We start from the raw sequence: 17,123 nt of genomic DNA on the forward strand, positions 1-17,123 counted from the left end.
AATTCAATGATATAGATGGGTGAGTGAATACGTTTGGCAATATAGTGTAGTTTTTCATATACTGCTTCTAAATTTTTGCTTCATTTTTGTTAAATAAATGTCATCTGAGGTTGTATGGACTTCATTTTAGAACCTGTGAGGGACAAGAAGAATTTTGAATATGCCCTGATATGTAAAACCTTAGAATTGGGGGGGGGGGGGGGGGGGGGGGGGTGTCTACTTTGTTTCACAACTTAACTAAAGCCCGGCAAATATTCAAATCTGCACAATTTCATTTAAACTGGAAAAAAAAAAACCCTCTATTTTCCTATTATTTTCCAGCCAACTAAATGATCACAAGAGTTTAAGATGCAGGGAGTGAGAAAAAAAATACTTTGAGTCTGGTTTAGAACTGTATCAGGATATCTGAATTTTAATATCTGGGTATAAAATCCAGTTTAATCATAAACAGTGGAGACAAAGGTTCTAAAAGATATCACACAAGCATTATTACACAGAAACTTACAAAGACCATCAAATCACATTTATTTAGAAAACATGAGCACAAGTAGACCACTGGTCCAAACATGCATCCAGTTAATTTAAAACCTTGGCAACATTTTTCTAAATTAAACTTTGCATCAAAATCCCCTTACATTACGAGGACTCTAATTCACATCTGCATTCAAGAATTACTTACATTACTTAAGGAGACCCCCCTCTTCTGTGAGCATGACTGTTTTACAACATCCAAGGTAAACACCATTGAAACAAAAACAAAACAACAACAAAAAAACTGCATTAATCAAGTAACTAAGTTATGATAAGGCTTTCAAACAGGCAGACACTTTAATGAGGTATTAAGTTTGCTGATTTTCCATAAACTCCCATTACTCATTTGGCTTTGAAAAGATTGACAAGAAATATGGAATATACCCTTGAACTCCTGTCGTGATTTGTCATTTAAACTCTGTCTTCTAATGATTTTAAACCCACTACTCAAATAAAAAAAACAGGCTACACATCACAAACATTTGTGAGTACAATGTAGCCACAACTTGGCACTTTTTAACCATGCCACTAATTTAATCATAAGAAATCATATCTATTCAAAATGGCCCTGGTTATGCTTTATTATTGTATAGTGATATATCCAATGCAGCAATGATAAGAATCAGGAATCATGCAGGAATAAGAAAGAGAAAAACAAATGCCATTAAGGAACTGAGTGCCTGTTAAAGTGTGCTGTGTAGCCTTTTGTGAACAGTTAAGGAACCTAAAAGTCACCCACAGAATACACTGCTGTAAAACTGCCAGTCACTGTATAACATCTGCATAATGCTCATCTAACCATTCGTCTGGCACACACACAAAAAACAAGCAGTTGTCTTGTAGGTCTCCACTAAAATGTCTTATCCATAAGCAAAGCACACAAAATGTTATTGTCAGAATGAGTGAACACAGGAGTCTTCATGCACTCCCAGGTCCCAAGAAACTTAAGATTTAATTGACAGACAGCTTTTTCTGACCAATCAGAGCAGGCTGGACTTTCCTGGAGGAGAATCTCAAAGAGAGAGGAGCTACAGCGGAGCATTTCAGGCAGAACTGTGGTGCTGCAGTGATGTGGAGTATGAGGAGTTTTTTTTAATATTAGCATGTAAACCTATTCTAATACAGTAAAAAAGAAAAAAAAAAACTGGAAAAAATATAGAATTCTGAAATTAGGATAAGCATTTTAAATATCCTTGCAGAATATAAGGCGATTGCACATACTTTTGCACACACGCTCACACTTATATTATACATTATAGTCGACGTGCGCGCCATAATCACAGACAGCTGACTGCAGCTCAAAAGAAACACTAAACTTAAATATTAGTTGTAAGCACACAAGACATTTGAAGTTATTTATCTTCACCTTCACGTCTTAATCACGACTACACTGATTTCCTGCCACATTTTGTTCAGAAAAGTCTGGAAATAGCCCTTGAAAGGGTAGAACAGCTTAAATGTTTTAAATCAAGTTTCAAAGCACATCCACCTCCACCACCATACAAACATTTGGTCCCCGTGAGCCCCTTTCAGACACGCGTGCCTTTCTTTCCATTAATCTGACATCTGAACTGTATGAATGAGCACTCTGATCACTTTTCCATTAAAGTTACAGCAGTGGGTCAGGTAATGTGTGCATACTGCTGAATGGACACAGTCAAAACAGACACACATGAGTGTGCATCTCTGTGAGACGCTCAGCTCGCTGTAGAACGCAAAACACCAGCTCAGTTTCTAATTTAAAAGGCTGGGAGAACGCGCCATGGAGGAACCGGCGCATTCTTCCAGCCTCTGTGGGAGGGGTTGGGGTTGACGTCCCTGCTCTTAATGACACCGCCACAAATACAAACTTTTACAAATAGCTTATATCGTGCACGTACCGTGGCTCTCTCCATCAGCCAAAGGGATGTCTGAATAAGCCACGAGGAGCTTTAACTTAAAAGTGATCTTTGCCTGCTGTCACTTTAACAGATGGATGGATTCAGCGCTGTTACATATTCCATGTCTGAAAGAGCTACAGACACCAAAAACGGATGAGTCTTCAAAAAGTGGTTCACAACAGCCGATTTAGCCACACTATCAAAAAAAAAAAGGTTATTTTTATACTATTGGCATCAGTTTTAGTGTAACTGCACAAAAAGCAGGTTGTCATAGTTTAAGTTTTTTCTTTCCCTGAAGCCTCTGTTACACCAGCCCTCATCTTTAATCACAGTGTGAATTGGAAAAAGGAAAAAAAATAAAAAGATTAAAACACGGTCCCAGATGACGAGGAATCCCATTAAGCTGAGTCTAAGTTCAAGTCCTGGAACTTTAACATCCACAGGGCACTGAGAAACAGTTTTATGAATGAAATTCAAACAAACTAAAGAGACTAACTGATTTCAATAAATGTAACTAAATTAAAAGTGCACAGATTAAAAAAAAAAAAAAAAGGTGCTTTGCATTGGAGATGAGGATCTGAACTTCTGGAATAGGCAGAGGACTGCGGGCTTTTTAAGACGTCTGGCACTGAACACCACCGGTGGTGGCGTAGTCGTCTTCATCCATATAGTAGTACTCATTTCTGTGTCTTCTTCTGTTCTCAAAGTCACAGTCCTCCAAGTCAGCATAGATGTAGAGGTCATCGTCCATACTGTCTGGCTGCTCTGTGTCCACCTTCTCTGGGAGATAGCGCTCCAGCTCCTTCAGCTTGTGTTTCGGGAGGAAATTGGCTTTTGGGAACACCACCTAATGGAAACAACCATATTTAAATTTAATTGCAGTGTTGCATTAGATCATACAGGTATATTATGATATTACTATTTTCGCGTAGTTGCAGAAAAATGCTAACATTTTATGGTGTTTTACTGCTGTTGATTTAAAGCATAAATATAAGTAAGGTTTGTTATTATAAGAGATGGCCATTTAGAGCAAATCGTTGCAAATATGATCATCATCAGGTGCTTTATTTATGTGTAATAGAACAATAAAAATATAAAAGTGTTAAAGAGATTTTTAAAAGCTGGGTACTGAGGACTTTCTTACCGAGAAGTGAATAATAAGACGCCCCTTCTCAAATGGCCTGCGATACGTGGGCATCCCTTCATTCAAGACACACTTAGTGTCTCCAGGCCTGATCAACTCCCCTTTGATAAAAAAACAAACAAAAAAAACCCCAAAACACACACACACACACACACACACACACACACACACACACACACACACACACACACACACACACACACACACACACACACACACACACACACACACACACACGAGCCACCTCAGTCATAAAACATAAGAGAGAATACTTTACATCCTTATGGTCTGTTTATATTTCCTCATTTCCATTCAAAATAAATGAGTAAGAATGAGTTTATTTAAACTATTGTACAGTCAAGGTCCAGTGGCCTTTTGACCATGTGGCCTACTTTCACTGTATGCATAACTGGAAATGTGGCGCAGTGGGTAGGCGCTTGCCTTGCAGCCGGAGGGTTGCCGGTTTGAGCCCCTGTCCCTGCGTTGCGTTGTGTCCTTGGGCAAGACGCTTAAACCACATTGCCTAACGGTAGCGCTGGTCTCTGACTGCATGACCTCAGATGCTCATCTCTGTATGAGTGATCTGGAACTATCATTTCGCTGTGCCTTGTGTGCACAATGACACAATGAGTTGAATCTAACACCTAAATACTTTTAACTGATCTGGAAAAAGGGGCTGTCAGTGTAACACAGGTTCACGTTTCACAGAGAAATCTTTCAAACATCAGTTGTAACTTGTTTCAAAGAGAAATATAACAGTTTCTCATTTCCTAAACAGTGAAGTGTAGTGTACCATGTAATGTACTACACACCTGCTAACCAAAGAACTCTCCATAAATGAACTGAACCATACATTTTCTTAAGGGTTCACCCACACTGACTGACCAGCCCTGCAAAACTGCTGGGTTTATAGAAACTATGAGATAATTCTTCCCTATTAGTGTCTATTCATTTTATAATTTTCTTTAGTAATATATTTATATCTTCCAAAGCAGAACAATAAAAAAAAAAAAACCCACACCTGAACCTACTGATGTTAATTAATTATACAAAAGAATATTTTTGCACACTAATCTGATTATCGATCAAAACATCTCCTGATCTAAGAGTATTTCATAATTTGATTTACCTGGATGTGATGTAACAAGCAGAGTTCTGTTGTCCAGTGTCTGAATGGGCTTCTTGAAACCACATAAAGCCTCAACCAGCTGCAACTCCATGGACATGATGAGGTCCTCTCCTCTCCTAATGACAACAGGGGGAAGGAAAAAAAAAAAAAAGCACAGGTCAGTTTTCTAAACAAGCCACATGTTCTGCTACTGCAAAGCGCAGATTTAATAAAGCAATGTTTCTGGTGTAAACATATCCATCTATCTATCCATCCATCCATGCTGATCTGGGTGCAGTCTAAGCAGAGATGCAGAGATGATACCTTCCCTCTCTCCAGCTCTTCTGGTTGGACACAGAGGTTTTCCCAAGCCAACTGAGAGATGTAATCTCTCCAGCGTGTCCTGAGTCTGACTCTAGATTTCTCTCCAGTTGGACTTGCCTGAAACACCTCACCTAGGAAATGTCCAGGAGGAAATCTAGTCACCTCAACTGGCTCCAGACCAGTAGAGCACCTACTGCATCAATCTGTCTATTAATCTCCTACCTCTTCCAAACCTCACTCATAAATAAGCCCTCTGAGATACTTAAACTCCTCCACTTGGGGCAGTAACTCATACCCAATCCGGAGTGGGCATGCCACCCTTTTCAGACTAAGGCTACATTCACACTGCAGCCTGAAGTGACCCAAATCAGATTTTTTTGCCCTCATGCGATCTATATCCGATCTTTTCATGCCAGTCTGAACAACACAGATGTGATTTTTTCAAATGCAACCCAGGCCACTTGGATATGTGGTCCTAAATCCGATACGTATCCGATCTTTAATAAATGTGACCTGTGTGTGTACGGTCAGGTCGCATTTATCCGACCTGCACGTCATTGATACTCGACAAACGTCACTATTCTGCGTCCCGTTACGCGGACGCGGGAAGGTAAACATGTATGACTTCCGCAAACATTGAGCACGCTCCCTACATATGACGTTATCGATCCCTCTACTGCACATGCAGGACACTTCCAGGTTTGTCTGCTGTTCACACACAGATCACATCCAAGTCGCATATATTTGGAAATGTGAACGACCACGCAAAAAAAAAGAAATTAATAAATAAAAAAAATAAAATAAAAAAAAATCGGAATTGGGTCACTTCAGGCTGCAGTGTGAACGTAGCCTAAGAACCATGGACTCAGATTTGGAGGCGCTAATTCTCAGCCCAGCCACTTGAAACACTGCTGCCAGCTGTCCTGTGTAAGCTGGAGGCTGCTGTTTGATGAAGCTAAAGCAACTACATCATCCGCAAATAACAGAGAGGTGATTCTGAAGACACCAACCCAGAAACCCTCCACCTCTTGGCCAAACTTAGAAATTCAGTCCCTAAATTCTGAATAGAGTTGTGCAGAGTCCAACACCCACCGGGAACAAGTCTGTTTTACTGCCAGGAATATGAAACAAGTTCTCATGGTTGTACAATGACCAAAAACCCCATAATTATAGTCATGCTCAAATTTTAACATGGCGCAAAACAAAATGTGAGAATTAATCTGTCTACATTGGTTTATTGTCAACTTTTGCATTCAATAGAACACACGACATTCAAGCACAGTTTCTTTTTACCTGGTGAAATGTGGATGGTCTCGTTGATCTAGAACAATGATGATATCTCCTGGCTCGAGTTCTGGCTCCTGGTCTCCCTCTCCATGTAAAACAATCTTCTGGCCATCTCTCATTCCTGTGTAAATTTCCCCGGGTAATGAAAGTACAGGTTTAGTTTTTCTTTTTTTTTCCTAGTTTCACCACCAAACACACACAAATGATTTATATTTCACTCACCTTTGTCAATGTGGACCTCCAAGATTTTCTTCTGTCGCAGGATCTTTCGGCCTCCACATGCTTTGCAGCGGTCCTTTTGGCTGATTCTCTTTCCTTGTCCCTGGCAGCTGGGACACACTGTGGACATCTGCTGCACCATACCTGGAAGTAACTGGTGTACACGGACTTGCATTCCTGTGCCATGGCAAGACATGCACATCTGTACCGCACCTTTACGACCTCCACGACCTGCCATGAGAACCAAACTGTTAGCAAACTGGAGAACAAAGTTAAAGCTATTATTAATTATAATTCCAAGGACATCTTTTCATTATTTAGCTTCACTAATCCCATGGTCATTCCATCTCAAATAAACATGGGCCATCTGTTGGACCATCTCTGCTTTGCATAACATTTTCAAAAAAACTGAACATATTTAATGATTGCTGTGAAAGTTTAGCTTCATATATCAAATATTTTTCAATATATTATTTTTGAAAAATGGTCCATCGACCCACTTTCAGGCCTTTTTTTTTGGCACACTGGAATTTGAAGCAATGTTTGAACATGAATATCTCAAAAACTAACAAAGATAAAAGCCTAAAATTTTCACAGGTCTTTCTTGCCATCAAAGTGAATCAGGATCTGTAATTTTGGACAGATTCAAAAAATCTCTGAATTTTGGCTAGTTAAAATATAAAAAAAATTTCAAGCCTTCTATAATGTCCCATTCTTAAGCACACATTGATTAAAAACTTTACAGTGAAAGAGACAAGTAGTGCCAATTTCTGAATGGTATACAGTTATATTTCACAAAAATGCAAAATAAAACATGTAGAATATTTTTTGACATAAAATAATTCATAGTCGTGAATCGAGCCAATATAACAAGTTGTACCACAAAAACAAAAATATCAGTAGATACTCTAATCCCAGCGGAACAAAATTCTGGGGTTTCCAGGTGGTACTTTCATTATAACTGAGAAAACTGTTTTGTTAAATGTTTTCAAGATCTACTCTACCTGACATTTTTTTTTCCTTCCTGCTCTCCGTGGAGACAGACGCATTTTTCTCTTCTCCCCAGCCTTCCCTATCTACCCCTGCTTTTTGCTGCTTCGCTGCTTAGAGCATCTCTTCACACATCCCCGAACTGGAAATTAAATTATGGATCTGGTCAACACAACTGATGGCTAAATTCTCATCACGAGGAGATTGGGAGAAGGGGAACGGGAACCCTCTTTCCTCTGGTCCGACTACACACCCGGCTGGCTATGTTATGGATTCCCGTGGGGATGGAAGAAAACGTTCCTGTACTGTTCCTGGCTGTACTGTGTCGACTTCTGAGAGGTAACCAGAAAACTGTAAGGTGTGTCAGTAAATAGTTATGACGGCCTGAAGCAAAACAATTGCACTATTTGGAATTTGGCTCCCAGACGGCCTTGGATGGCTGTCTATCTAAATCGTCTCTTGGAGATGTTATGTAAACAGATGCTCTTCACCCCCGCCCCCTGTTGTGACCTGTATGAACTGGTATCCTGGCAACCAAGGCTGACTGTACCATCTTATCATGAACATTATCATGAACTGCTAGTCTGGACGCTGTGTGGCCATCACAGTATCCTGCTCGTCTCCGCTGGCAGCCCCTCCCCTACCCACCCTAGTGCTCTCCAGGCTTTAAATGTGCTAATGCTTTGCTGAGGTGTTTTCTGGAACCTCGTAAGGTGTTCATAATGAACACAATACGAGATGATTTTTTTGAACCTACCTATCCCAGTGTATCTCTTTCTGTTTTCCTGCTAAAGCTAGCGCCGGCAAAACGGCTGCACGACCTCAGACACCTGCATCCCCTGTTTGTTTCTGTTTGTATTTCTCTTCGATGGGTGTTCTGGAACGCAAATTTCGTTATATGTTTACATATAATGACAATAAAGTCTTCTTGAATATGGACAGGGTAATATGTTAGAAACGATAGAATGCCACAGCATTTGATGGAAATGAAAATGTTCAACCTCTAGAGTGGTGAATTCAAATACACTCTAAGTGAAAAAATGTTGCAGCAGGCTAGTCTGTTTTGCCGACTGAGCTCCTGGACAGTCTGAGGTGAAACCTGGCAGAGTCGGAAAAATAAGCAGGGGAAAAAAAGTCAGCAGCCTCCACCTGTAAAACCATTTCTGTTTTGGGGGTTGTCTCATTGTCGCCCCTCTAATGAACCTGTTGTTAATTTCATTAACACTAAAATGGCTGAAATTGATTAACAGCCCCCCTCTGCTACTTGACTGATTGCCTGATCCCTGTTTGCCTGTAACAGCTGTGGCATTAGGGTTAGGTGTTAGTATTAGGGGTTCAGGGTTAGCATCTTGTATCAGACTACCGATCACACCATGTGGACACAGCAGCTTGGCCTCGCAAGACTGCACATGTGAAGTAATCCCTTTTTTGTTACTCTTAATTATTTTGCTACATTTATCTTTATGTATGAAAATTTTTACATGAGTACTTTTTGAGTTTTTAATGCCACTTGGTATTGTGTTATATTTAGAGTATCATCTGGAAACCCCAGAATTTTGTTCTATTCCAATTAGACTATCTACTAATATTTTTGTTTTTGAAGTACAACTTGTGATATTTGCTCAATCCAGCATGAAAGTTGAATGAAAATATTTTCATTTTTTTCTTTCACATTTTAACTAGCCAATCTCAGAGTATTAGCTTATTATAACTGAGAACTGAGATCTCAGATTTGAGATGGAATGACCCTTAGTAATCACAGAACAATAAGTAGCATCACGATGGTGTTTAACAACTTGAAATGAACCGCTCCCCTCAAACACACACAGAGTGGCAGCAGAGGAGACGAACTATGAAAGCAGCTAGTGTGCCCTTCAAAGACAATGGCCCCATATATGAATGCAAAATGCGGTAGGGACTGTACTGAAATGAAACAAGGGCACACTTGTAGCAGTCTGATATGCTTTGTTGTTGAACAAAGGAAAAGCCTTTTGGGATTACCAAACAAGTCCAGTGACACACATTAGCAAACATCTAAACAACTTCTTAGCAGAGACATACCTTCACATCTGTCACAAATGGTATTCTTTTGGACAGCTAGTTTTCTTGTTGCTCCATTATAAAGCTCTTCCAGAGTCACTGTAATCTGATGAACAATATTCTTCCCTGTGGTGGTGGGGGGGAAACATTGCACTGTCAGTCATATCACAGATTTCAGCAATAATACTTCATCTTGAAAAGTCTCCCAGAGATACCACTAATACAAGCTTTAATTATGCCTTTTCTCTTATATTTGTGACATTTGAAAAACTGTAATAAGTAAACAAACAAAATTCAAGATTCACAAATTCACACTCTATGCTTGAAGAATGAGACAGTTTTTCTGACTTCTCAGATGGTCTTTTGTCTCTGTGACAAATGTAATTCTTGTCTGAGACAAATTTTCTGTTTCTTCTGCAGTGAAGAAATCAAACTATGCACGATGATATGAGATCATATGACCTCTTGGTCAGACTGTGATTTTTCAAGAGTCTCGAAGATAAGAGTTTTGTGTATGGAAATCTAGTACAGTTTATATAGATGTATGTCTGATGTGGTCTTTGTATTCTTGCATTTTCAATAAAACCTTTTCTGTCCACCTTATTAGTTTAGAAGACTGTTAATACTTTTTGGAAATGTGTCACTCTCTTCTGCTTTAAACCTGCATTATTTTTAACAGCCACAACGGGAAACTTCTCTGTGCAAAAAAACAATAAAATGTTTAAATCTTGTAAAGTATGGTCCCATTTACAGTAAAACAGAGGATAAATCCTACCCATTACTGAGTCTCAATCGTATGAGCATCCAGTTTCATAGTAAGATATGCTCCTCGCTTTTGACATTTGATTTAAAACAACCAAAAACAAAAACTTGACTTAATTTGAGGTTTTAAAATGGGGGTCCACATATCATGGTCCAAATTTTATATATATATATATATATATATATATATATATATATATATATATATATATATATATATATACAGTCTAAGGATCTGAAGGGATTGAAACATCAGCAAAACAAACAAACAAACAAACTTCTGTCTAAGTTGAAATTAGTTTTCATGCACAACCTTTTCGCTCTCTGTGCATCCGACTGCCTCCACCAAAAAACAAGTCAAAGATATCCATGGGCGATGCAAAGCCCCCACCGCCGCCGCCGCCAGTTCCTCCTTCCTTTATTGCCTTTTCACCTCCCCGGTCATAAAGCTCTCTCTTCTTTGCATCTGACAAAACCTCATAGGCCTGTGAGATCTGCTTGAACTTTGAAGGGGGGCAAAAAGATAGCATCAAAATGTCAGAAGACCCTTGCGGTTGAGCAGTTGATGTTAATTAGAGTAAGAAAATAGTACATACCTTCTCGCCTTCTGTAGGATTTTTATCAGGGTGATACTTCAAAGCCAGTTTGCGATAGGCCTTTTTCAGCTCATCAGGAGTTGCACTGGGTTTCACGCCCAAAGTGTCATAAAAGCCTGTTTCCTTGACCATGTTTGCCTTGAGAAAGGGAAAAAAAACCCCACCAAAAAAACCCATCAATATTTAAATATTCAGTAAATTTTGTTTCTAAACACTTATCTACTAGTTAAAGCACTGCCAACCAATCTGGATGCATGCAAAATACAATCAGCATCATCTTTTGACTGTCCAGGGTTACATGTGGTGCTCCAGTTAACTGGCCAAGTTTATCCCTCATCTACTGTGTATAAAAATAGCACTAAGAAGAAACTTGTGACTTCACACCTAATTGTGCCTCTTATTATATTAACCTGTAAATTTTCTGGTGCACCAGAAAGTTCAAAGGGTTACACTGACACAATGTGTTCACCACATTAGGTACACCCATCTAATAGTACAACAGTACTGCTACAAATGCTACATTAAAACTAAGCTTAAAAGTGCCACCTTAATTTTTTAAAGAAATTCATAAATGTTCAGCTTCTGGTGGAGTGGAGTGGAGATGGCAAAACCTAATAGTTGCCTCGAAGACTTAACATCAGGCTATGCTGAACTGAACTGTTTTGACAATGCTGATCTAACAAGCCACCTTAAATCTCCATCTGGTGACTGTAAAGGGCATGGCATAATCTACTTCAACTTCATACTCATCAATCCATTCAGTGATTTGGGCACTCCTGAAAACTCCTATCAACCCGGAAATATTTCATGATCAGATGAAGGTGACGATTCTTCTGTAACTTTACTTCAAAAGGGAAAAGTAGCAACTGACTCCTTCACCTCATAACAGAGCCCCCACATTCCTTCACTGCTGGGTTTAAAGGCTCAGCTCTTTCCTATAGTTTCTCACCAGAACCGCACAAATACAGCCTCCTGGTTTATATTCGCACTCAATACAGTTTATAAAAAACAGTCAGATATTTAAGGAGTCCCACATAAGACGCTTTTTCGCTCTAAAATGAACGATATTAGTTAGTTTGCACGAGTCCGCTTCGTTTTCTTTCCAGCGTTAAGCAACCTGCCATCTTTGTTTTTGAAGCGATAACAAAACTTGGCAACTCAACTATTTTTAATCTTTTACTGGACGTGATGTTTGTATTCAGTCGGTTAGTTTATTACAAGATTTTATAAATACATAAAAACTCAGTGTCGTTAACCGACCTTTGTGGTCATTTTTCAAATATCTTCGATTACTTAAGTTTGATATAACCCGGCGGTGGTTAAATGTTAATGTTTGCTGTTAGATGAGGGGCACAGACTAGGGCTGCTCAGGCCCTACGAGGCTATTTGAGCTACTTAGCCTGGCTAAGACTAAAATGTTAGCTTTGTTGTTTTTTTCGACCATAACCCCCCAAATACACGACACTTTGATAAACACGGTGTATACAGATAATTACTGTTTTCCAACCTTTTATGAAGACACTGTTGTCGCCTCACAGCTTCAGCTCACAGCGACTGTTCCAGAAGATTCTTCTAACCCGCCTCTACCGTGACGTGTATTTCTCGCGACGATTCTCGGCGTACGTATGTCTATGACCAAAACAAGCGTGAGCTGTAGTAAATGTAACTCGGGCAGAAAGGCTAAAGAGAAACGATGATAAAATGCCAGTTTGCTGGCTTATCAGCGAGGAGGGTAATCATAAACCCCTCCGATTGCCTCATTTACAGACTGTTGTGTTGGGGCGAGGCCCAGAAACAACTATCAAAGACAAAAAATGCTCTCGGCAGCAAGGTAACAGCATCTCAGCTTTTAAATGCTAGCTGCGTTAGCAAATAGATCAGCTAATGAACCGAAGAAGCTCAAAGCGTCACAGTATCAAAATAAAAAAAGAAGGAAATTTCATAGAAGTTTAATAACGAGCACGGAGAAATCCAAAAATCTCAAGATAAAGAAATGTATTCTGTACATCCAATTTAAATATCAATTAAACATCATATGCTGTATATAGATGCAGATTTTTCAACCTAAACTTCTCTTTTGTTTTATTAAAGGTGTTGTAATATGACATGGAAGCAGCTAACTTTAAAGGTTTTATTGATGTGATAAAAAATGTGGAAACTTTGACCTGTGCAAATGTTATCCCTTTCCAACCAGTTGAACTGAAAGCAGAATGCAACAAAGGTTATGTCAAAGTTAAACAGGTAAGGTACCTAAAAAGGTAATTTTCATTGCTATTTGGACCCCCCCCCCCCCCCCCCAAATCTACTACCACTACCACTAATTACTATACAGTCTGTCTCATATCTCCCCTTTTTTCTTCCAAAGCTGGGCTTAAACCCCACCTCTGTAGACTCTGTGGTGGTTGGTAAAGACAATGAGGTCAAAATAAAGCCTGGGCAGTGCCTTCATATTGTCAATCAGCTTTACCCCTACACTGTACAGTTTAAAGAGGATTCTACTGGCAGCCAAGGTGGTACCAAGAGACCACGAGAGTCTGTTTCAGGGGACCGAGAGAGCCAGCGGGAAGCTCAGAGTATGAAAGCAGCCAAACAAACAGAAGGGATCTCTTTGTCAGCCAGTCACAGTGATGCCCCAAAAAGAAATGTAAGAAGAAAAATCTTGTTTTGATTATTGTAATGTATTTCTCTATTGACCATCTATAGCTCTTCCATGAATAGATTATCCAGAAGAAACCTGATATCTGTTGCAGGAAAGTGCTGGACACTGGAGCCAAGGCCTTAAGACTTCAATGCAAGACCCCAACATGCAGGTAACTGTTCTATAAAAGAGAATTATAATTGGTGTGATGCTTACTGCTGCATAGCTGGATTTTTTTTACTGCACTGAATTCTGACTTTATAATAGCCATGTTTTAACTTTTCCAGGTATACAAGGATGATAAAGTAGTAGTTATTAAAGATAAATACCCCAAAGCTCGCCACCACTGGCTTGTGCTTCCGTGGCAGTCAATTCCCAGCCTGAAGGCATTGCGTGCCGAGCACTGTGATCTGGTGAAACACATGCAGGAAGTTGCTGACCAAATGATTCAGCAGTGCCCAGATTCTAGTTCGGTTCCATTCCGCACAGGATACCACGCCATCCCAAGCATGAGGTAAGCCATAACTGTTGGTGAATGGTGCTGTAACACTTAGGCCATTTAAAACAAACAAACAAAAAAAAACCATACATATAGTTTTAAATCAGTAATCATCCGTCTATCCGTCCATCCATTTTCTCTCATTTATGCTTTTCAGGGTTGCAGGGGAGCTGGATAATAATAATAATACACTTTATTTATATCTAGTTTTTCACTTTACAAAGTGCTTCACAGAGCAACAAAGTAAAGATGGAATGAAACAAAACAAGCACTGGGTGGAACAAAATAAACATTAAGACCAATAAATTGTAGAGAGAAATTTAGAAAAGAAAAGACTATTCAAAGTAAATTAAAACAAAATAAACGTCATTTTTTTGTGTACCAGGCAGCTGCTTATTTGAGCTCCAGTTAGTGTAATATGCAAGCTAACCAGCTTGAGATGTGGATTACATTACATTACAGGGCATTTAGAGTTTTGTATTTCAAAGTCAGAGTTTTGCTTTTTTTTCCCTCTAAGTTTTATTTTCAGGAATAAAAGCTTGTGAAGTCAGTCATGCTCAAAGCTAAAAAAGTGTGACCAGAATCAGTTCTGAAGGTAAATTTTATGCAAACTTCTGTAAGCTTAAAATAAGTACACTATGTGTTTTCCACTCATTGTAAATGAACCTTAATTATTCATTTTCTGCATTGAATGTTTACATTTGTGCTCTAATTTTTTATCCTCTACTCCTGATTTGGTTTTAATTCTTCATATAAAGCACTTTAAATTGATTGTGTGTGTGTGTGTGACTTAACACTTAAAAAAAGTATTTAAAATATTTTAGAGCAATGTTATGTAGATATTATTTTTATGAAAATAAATACATTTAATAAATTGTGGTGTGGTCCCACTTGCATAAAACCTGCAACGCAAGCTCAAAATGAGAGGGGCCTTCAACACACATCTGGCCCAGAAACACACAAATGAATCTGGCCTTCTTAACTGTATCAGTTTACTACCTTAGAATAACAATGCTTTGCGAACATCTTGTTTCTTGTCACAGTATTTTAAAATAAAAGCACAGTGAGGCAGTGGAGAGAAACTTGGGAAATGTGATGGACAGTTTGGCACAGAAGCTGTTTTGGACATGCTGTTCGTGGTGCCATCTAGTGGCCAAGATCTGAACTGTGAATGCATCAAACTTGCCTTTTTAATCCAGTGATGTTTACAACTTAAACGTGACATTGAAATTGAAATTTATGTCGCTTTGGTTTCTCTCTTTCAGCCACGTTCATCTCCATGTGATCAGCCAAGACTTTGATTCGCCTTGTTTAAAGAACAAAAAGCACTGGAACTCATTTACAACAGATTACTTCATTGAGTCTATGGGTGAGAGTAGCTTTATTTTTTTTTTTTTAGCATTTACTAAGAAATCATTTGCCTTTAAAGCAAATAATTTATACTGTGGACTCAAAACACTGTTTTGTACCCCTCAGCCTAAAAAGGCTGGCGGAGTATTGTCACAGACGGGCGGCTAAGTTTTAACTTTGTGAGTGCGATAATAAGAATGATGCCACCTAGGATGTACAAATTCACATCATCGATGCATCTACTAAAAATCTTGGATGAATTTGAATCTCTGGTCAGAAGTCAAGTTTTCTGAAACTCTTGTGAACACGATAACTCAATAACGATGTCATCTAGGATTTTCAAATTGATTCCATAGGTGTATCTACTAAAAACCTTGGACAACCATTCTTACGATAATAATGCCATTCACAGAAAGTGACAGTATTCTCAGTGGTTTATATTTATGATGACTGCAGCATTAGCCATTTGCTTTTGAATTGAAATGGTAAATAAAGTCACTAAGGCTCATATGCACCCCGTTAAGATCTACTGAGACCTGGTAATTATGTGTTTTAGAACTTGTGCTTCCAGGGGATTTGTGCCACCTAAAGATTCTACTGCCAGGAGGCTGAGGCTGAGCACTGACAGCTGACAGTATTCTTCTTCCTACAGATGTCGTTCAGATGCTTGAAACTAATGGAAAGGTTGCTGTAAAGGAAGGCGCCAGTGAGTTGTTGAAACTACCTCTCCGCTGCCACATGTGTCACAAAGAGCTTCCCACTATACCAGCACTGAAGGAACACCTGAAGTCTCACTTTCCCAGATAACAATGTGACTCAAACTCATTTTCATGCTTTGGATTTTCATGGGATTTATGGCATGTTAAACTTTTTCTTTTTTAATTAGTTCAGTTTTATGCTTTTGTAAAATGTTAAGTTCCTGTAGGTTTTGTAATTTCAAAAGGTCAAAGGTCTTTAACTTTTGTTGCATTTTCAGCTGTTAAGAGGTTTATGTTTAAGAGGAAATTCATTAAGATGCGAAACGTTCAAGGTAAATGTCATCAGTTTAATGCAAGATGTTGGGATTTCATTTATTGTTCCTAACATTTCAAACCTATTAAAATATTTTGCAATAAATATGTTCTAAGAACTAAATGCTGCCTTTTTTCATTTTAAATTAAACATAATGGTTTAAGTCCTATAGTGCATCAGGTTTTGATTGATTTCAGTGCAGATTTGCAGAAGAGAAAAGGAAGCTGTCAATTTATTGCGTTATGAATGCATTGAATAACTTTTGGAGCCTGTAGGGCTGCCACAGAAATCAACATTTGTTTAAAATAAAGCTTTAGAACTTACGCAGTTGTTACTTAATAATAAAAGGCCATGCTGGAAAAAATCTGTACCGCTTTGATATGTTGAAGTAGTAGCAGACAGTCAAATAACATGTTCAAAAAAAAAAAAAAAAAAAAAAAAAGGTGCTTGGGAGAAATGCTGTTTTTTTGCTGCTATTGCAGTACTCCAAATAAAAGATGAAGCTTGCTCAGCCATCTACTTCTAATTACATGATTGAGGAATCTGTCTAAACCATTGCTAGAACGCAGCCTCTTTACACTCATATGCATATTCCTGCTTAATGTGGCTGAGCTTGTGTTCATAGACTACATGACTGACATCTCACATCTTTTTGTCATGACTGTTATCTTGCTCTTCCTCCAGCTGCTCCCTTTAGGAATCGCAGAGGTGGATCACCTCCCTCCATCTCATCCTATCTCTAGC

The 17,123-nt window shown here is 38.8% G+C and overlaps 2 protein-coding genes across 4 annotated transcripts; one reads left to right on the forward strand and one right to left on the reverse strand.

Annotated features, from left to right (window-relative positions):
* Positions 1-508: 508 nt before the first annotated feature.
* dnaja1 (DnaJ heat shock protein family (Hsp40) member A1) lies at positions 509-12,470 on the reverse strand. The gene is made up of 9 exons (XM_030728998.1): positions 12,389-12,470; positions 10,882-11,019; positions 10,599-10,788; positions 9,545-9,649; positions 6,497-6,724; positions 6,281-6,395; positions 4,685-4,800; positions 3,556-3,656; positions 509-3,258 (listed from the first exon to the last, which is right to left on the reverse strand). Exons 2-9 carry the CDS (start codon positions 11,011-11,013, stop codon positions 3,025-3,027), a joined length of 1,221 nt encoding a protein of 406 aa, XP_030584858.1. The 5' UTR covers positions 11,014-11,019; positions 12,389-12,470; the 3' UTR covers positions 509-3,024.
* Positions 12,471-12,483: 13 nt separating this feature from the next.
* Positions 12,484-16,502, forward strand: aptx (aprataxin). 3 transcript variants are annotated; one of them, XM_030729019.1, is made up of 7 exons: positions 12,484-12,712; positions 13,076-13,122; positions 13,364-13,525; positions 13,632-13,691; positions 13,807-14,033; positions 15,284-15,387; positions 16,021-16,502. In XM_030729019.1, the coding sequence occupies exons 1-7, from the start codon at positions 12,583-12,585 to the stop codon at positions 16,173-16,175; spliced, it is 885 nt and encodes a 294-aa protein (XP_030584879.1). In that variant the 5' UTR covers positions 12,484-12,582; the 3' UTR covers positions 16,176-16,502. The 3 variants fall into 3 exon arrangements, with proteins under 3 accessions (XP_030584879.1, XP_030584887.1, XP_030584871.1); XM_030729011.1 differs by having other exon boundaries at positions 12,485-12,712; positions 13,247-13,525; XM_030729027.1 differs by lacking the exon at positions 13,076-13,122.
* Positions 16,503-17,123: the final 621 nt, after the last annotated feature.

Source organism: Archocentrus centrarchus, chromosome 1, assembly GCF_007364275.1.
Source record: "Archocentrus centrarchus isolate MPI-CPG fArcCen1 chromosome 1, fArcCen1, whole genome shotgun sequence".
NCBI lineage: Eukaryota > Metazoa > Chordata > Actinopteri > Cichliformes > Cichlidae > Archocentrus > Archocentrus centrarchus.

What these genes read in the sequence shown, in the direction of transcription:
- dnaja1 (XM_030728998.1), bottom strand. Translation starts at nt 11,013, where the DNA reads ATGGTCAAGGAAACAGGCTTTTATGACACTTTGGGCGTGAAACCCAGT. An exon ending in ATCCTACAGAAGGCGAGAAG is followed by an intron (nt 10,789 to 10,881) that starts GTATGTACTATT and finishes CCCCCTTCAAAG; the next exon opens with TTCAAGCAGATCTCACAGGC. An exon ending in GACCATCCACATTTCACCAG is followed by an intron (nt 4,801 to 6,280) that starts GTAAAAAGAAAC and finishes TGTTGTCATTAG; the next exon opens with GAGAGGAGAGGACCTCATCA.
- aptx (XM_030729011.1), top strand. Translation starts at nt 12,583, where the DNA reads ATGCCAGTTTGCTGGCTTATCAGCGAGGAGGGTAATCATAAACCCCTC. An exon ending in AAAATGCTCTCGGCAGCAAG is followed by an intron (nt 12,713 to 13,075) that starts GTAACAGCATCT and finishes CTTTCCAACCAG; the next exon opens with TTGAACTGAAAGCAGAATGC. An exon ending in GTGATGCCCCAAAAAGAAAT is followed by an intron (nt 13,526 to 13,631) that starts GTAAGAAGAAAA and finishes TATCTGTTGCAG; the next exon opens with GAAAGTGCTGGACACTGGAG.